The sequence below is a fragment of the Pseudogymnoascus destructans genome (assembly GCF_001641265.1).
Source record: "Pseudogymnoascus destructans isolate 20631-21 unplaced genomic scaffold scaffold_26, whole genome shotgun sequence".
Taxonomy (NCBI): domain Eukaryota; kingdom Fungi; phylum Ascomycota; class Leotiomycetes; order Thelebolales; family Thelebolaceae; genus Pseudogymnoascus; species Pseudogymnoascus destructans.
In genome coordinates this window covers 323,365-328,229 of record NW_020167545.1, presented here as the reverse complement: position 1 = coordinate 328,229, position 4,865 = coordinate 323,365, and the positions used below count along the sequence as shown (strand labels likewise).

The window sequence follows — 4,865 nt, the reverse complement described above, 5'->3', positions numbered from 1 at the left end:
ACCTGTCTATTACAATCTGACAAGTGCGCGCATTGTGTCCAGTCTCACCACACTTGCCACAGCGACGTGCATGGGTTTCTTTCCTTGGCTTCCGACCACTACTTGCCCTTATTTCTTGCTCTACTTGCTGCACAACGTCCCTCTCGTTCTGTAGCTCCTGTGCTACCTGTTGACTAAGTGATCCTCCTTGCTGTAGTCGTGTTTTTTTAGCTCTCCGGCGCTTGCTTAGCACTTCATTTGCCTGTCGCAGGTTTTGGTTCTCTGCTTTTAACAATGCTAATTGATGCATTATTGCGGCACTGCCCAACCTTGAGAACTAACGCCTTGGATTACTGTAACCCATTCCCTATTGCCAGGCTGCACCTTTTTTGCCTTTGCCCGCCCATCTGAGCTCGTTACTACCGTTGCGCTTGAGATGACGCCCATCATAAACCCAGTCTCATCAAAGTTGTAGATATCTGCATTGTTGATGCCATACTTTAGAATTGTGTTCCATACAAGCTCAAACCAGCCACGGATGACTTGTGGATCTTCGCACTTAGCCCTCTGGTAGTCATATTTTCGCTGGAAGCGTGTCCGGAGCTCTACATGGCGCTTAACAAAGTTTGAAGCCCAACGTGACCCGACATGTGGCGCGTCGCATGTTGCAAGTAGTCGATTTGCCATATCTTCAACAATAGACAACTGAGGAGGGAACCCTTTAGCAGCTAAGTCAAGTATATACTGAACAAGAACTGATTCCTCTAGGTTACTTAATTTCCGTAAGTTGGCTTGGATATCGCGTCGTGAAGGTACGCCTTGTAAACGGTGACGTAGCTTGCGGTGGTCTACGGAATAGATCCTAGCTGCAACTCGAAGGCGCAAATTTGGGTCACTTTGCATAGCTTGGATAGCTAGCACTAATTTGCTTTCATCATTTTTATGGCGCATGTTTTGTTGTGGAGGAATTTAACATTTAGTTGGGGGGGTTGGTCACCGCATGATTTTGGCACTTTCGCTTGTTTGGCACTTTCGTTATACATGCACGTTACCTTTATATATAAATCACTATGGAGTGGTACCTACTGCCTATAAATTGCGAAAGCGCGCATTTCGCTTCCTCCGATAACAGCAGAAGTGGATTGATTCACTTTTTCCCCGGATTTACTGTTCGTCGGCGCGTCCCTTAGATCTACAACTTTGGTCGAGGTCCAAATGACATCAAGCTGCCTGAGCTCGGCACCAGCTGAGTGAGGTAAAGTAGCTCCAATGACGGCACACATAGCTTTCCCAACACAAAGTGGCGTGAGGGAAAGAGAAAATATTTCGCTTTCTGCTCTACCAGTCGCGAGGCTATTCGCGTCTTGTTTCTTTCATTATTGCCGGGGAGCACCGTTTGCATGAACGTTGGATCCAGACCGAGCACAACACGAGGTTTGGATCGCACGAACACAGAAAGACGCTGTGGACCGCATATGACATTCCGGCTTGGTGATGGCATTTGGGATTACCGGAGGGCTCAAGGGGAGCTCTTACAATAATAGGAAGTCTATACGCACGAGCGTACCTATGTACGCACTCGTTCAGTACGCCCACCACTAGTCGTATAACATGCCGATGCGTTGTTGGAGAATCCCTTAGTTATTCGAGCAATTCTCCTCCCGAATCTCTGTCGACAACATGTCTGGTCCTGATCGGCGCCAAGCCATGCAAGTCGCGACAACTGTAACGATCGTCGTGGCCTTTGTGTTCGTGGCACTACGGATGATAAGCCGGATATCTATCACGAGGCGTACAACCTTGGATGACTACATGATGATAATCGCCTGGATAATTGCATTTGGAGGTTCTCTTACTATTCTACTTGCGGCACGAAAGGGGCTTGGCCTGATGGATGCAGAACTCAAACCAGAGTGGCTATCGCCTTTGAAGAAATTCGGGTATATCTATAGTATACTTTATGTGCGTATATCCCTACTTATAATAGCTTGGAGCTCTGGATGTGCAGAACAGGAATGGAGTGGCATATGAGGGAAAGAGATCGAACTAACAATTATCAGAACCTCGCCCTTATGGCCACCAAGACGAGCATCCTAATATTCTACCTACGCCTTTCGAGGACGAATAAGCTGTTCTGGATTGGAACGTACACAACAATGGGAGTGGTAAATGTGGTAGGACTGGTATTGACATTTGTCAATATTTTCCAGTGCCACCCTCTCGACAAGATCTTCTCGGAGTCTTTTATTGATCCGTCACAGAAGTGTATACCTTTGGTCACACTTTTTCTCGCCTCGTCGCCGTCTAATGTTATCACTGATCTTGCAATATTGGTACTTCCAATACCTGTTCTCACCGGCATGCATCTGCCTACGAGACAGAAGACAATATTAGTCTTAACGTTCGGACTCGGAATATTTGTCACCGTTGTGGACGTGATCCGAATCTATTACCTCCAGCAAGCCCTAGGAATTACAACTCCTAATTCCAGCTCACCACAAGTAACGCCCGGACTTGGTGCAAGTCCCAACTTTGTATTCAATGTATCATACGGTCTAATGTGGTCGATTGTAGAGGTCAATATCGGCATTATATGCGGTTGCATCCCGCTACTGAAGCCATTGATAAGCAAGACAATGCCGAAGCTCATTAACCCTCCTGGGTTTCATAGTAGCCAGAAATCACCTAACATCTCAGCGACCCTGACAAGGCCGGAGGAAATGCCCACGCTTCCGCGTCCCGCCGCGCAGAACAATATAGAAGGGTTAACGCTCTTAAACTTCAGAATGTCAGCAACCCCCTTGCCAGAAATGTCAATGACGCCAGCTCCGAACCTTGGGACACCTATTCTACAGAATTCACATCGAACATCAGTATCACCCATCGGCGGAATGGGCGAGGCGCCCTCGCAGTTGGCCTCACGACGAGTCTCTTTTTCACCAGTCCAGGAAGGCGGATCATTCTTGCAGCAACCATCCCAAGAGCCCTCATTGGAGCCCTCGCAGGAAACCCTTATTTTACCCGCCCTAGAGAGCAGTACACCCATAGAGCAAACCGAGACTTCAACTTCACTTTCAGCTGAGCATGAGAGTTACTCTCCCAGGCGAAGGTTCCCGCAACAAACAGCGCTTTCACAGCAGAATGATGCCGAAGACCAAGTACAGAACCATGCACAGCCAGCACAGGAAGGATTTCTCTCGCCGGAACAACAGCAACACCAAGAAATGGACATGCTCAACTCTCTCACCTCGCCTGGGATGGCCAACCCTCCACGAAGTGGATCCAGTCCTGACCAACCTAACGAACTCCATTTTGGCTTTGTAAAAATCTGCCAGCCAAGATCTATGCTGCGCACTTCTGTAAAAGACTCGTGGAAATACTGTTCTTGGATCTCAGCTTCCTTCTTCCTATTAGGATTTTCTTATGGGCTACTCAACACGCTCAACGTCCAAATATCTGTGGTTGCACGTTATACGCAAGCACTGACCGTATCTCTGCACACGATGTATTTTGCCGGATATTTCTTCGGCCCCCTAACGGTTGGGTTGTACTGCCTGAAAAAGGGTGGGTTTAAGGTGACATTCATGGTCGGTCTTTGCATCTTTGGAACTGGGACTCTCATTTTCTGGCCTTCCTCCATCCTTATTACTTATCCGGGCTTCATCATTTCCAATTTCATCATTGGATTTGGCTTGTCGGTTTTCGAGACCGTCGCAAACCCCTTTGTCATCCTCTGCGGCCCGCCACGCTACGGCGAGTCTCGCCTTCTAGCAGTTCAATTCGTTCGGAGTATTGGTGCCATTGTCAGCGAGCTCCTCGTTGAGAAGGCATTTTCCCCCTCTAATGAAGTTCACAATAACATCCATAATATACGATGGACATATCTAGCTATTTCCTTTATCACAGTCATCGTCGCCCTTGTTTTTCACTACATGCCACTACCGGAGGCGAGCGATGAGGGCCTCCAAAACTCTCTGCAGACCCGGCTTTTACCACTTAACCGCACTGTTAACGACGATCCTGGTAATCGCATTTTTGGCTGTCGAGTTGTCTATGTAAGCCTCACCTTGGCCTGCTTCGCCATGTTCAGCTATATGTTCAACCAGGAGGGTTTCAATGTTTGGTTTAACAGCTCGTTCCTTTCCGCCATCCCCGGAAGAAACGGCGCGCACCGGCGCCAGTTACTATCCCCAAATTTTGTTCTCATTGGACATTGCGCATTCTCGGGGTCGTTGCTATTGGCCGCGGTATTGTGTCTCTATGTTCGGCCGCGCTTCATCCTACTTGGGGCCTTCTTAAGCTCTGCAGCAATTAAGTTGTGGTTCACTCTGATTCCATCAGAGCTGGAGAAGGATAACAGTGCGAAGATTGCGGGACTGGCCATCGCAGAATATTTCTGTGAGGGCCCCGTGTATGCAATTATTTTGGGGCTGGCGCTGAGGGGCCTCGGCGCGAAAACAAAGCTCGGTGCTGCATTGGTTATCACTATGAACGTAGGAGGAGCGGCGGGACCGTGGGTCGTTCTCGGGATTACTAAGGGGATGAAGGATACTAGGAGGCTATTTATTGCTGGGGTTGTTTTATTGTTCACTGCAACACTTTATCCGCTGTATCTGTGTGTGGTGCCGAAGGCTAGGGATATTGTGGATTGGCATGATGACGGCGTTGGAGAAAGTGAGAGGCGGAGGAGCCAGTCCGACTCGATAGCGGCGGTGGAGGGGCATGGGATGCATTGGCCTGTTCTTGTGGAGAAAGAGTTCGCGCATATTAAGAGAGCGAGTGCTACGAGCGGGAAGGCAGTGAGCAAGTGGGCTGGCAGTGTTAGGGACTGGACGAGAAGAGTCAGCGGGTTGGGGAAGGAGGCTGTCCCGCGAGAGTTTGCGTGA

At 48.9% G+C, this 4,865-nt stretch overlaps 1 protein-coding gene across 1 annotated transcript; it reads left to right on the top strand.

The window, feature by feature from the left end:
* Positions 1 to 1,652: 1,652 nt before the first annotated feature.
* On the top strand, positions 1,653 to 4,865 carry VC83_08477 (uncharacterized protein; the record flags this gene model as incomplete). The annotated part of the gene is made up of 2 exons (XM_024472026.1): positions 1,653 to 1,941; positions 2,040 to 4,865. The coding sequence occupies exons 1-2, from the start codon at positions 1,660 to 1,662 to the stop codon at positions 4,863 to 4,865; spliced, it is 3,108 nt and encodes a 1,035-aa protein (XP_024320468.1). The 5' UTR covers positions 1,653 to 1,659.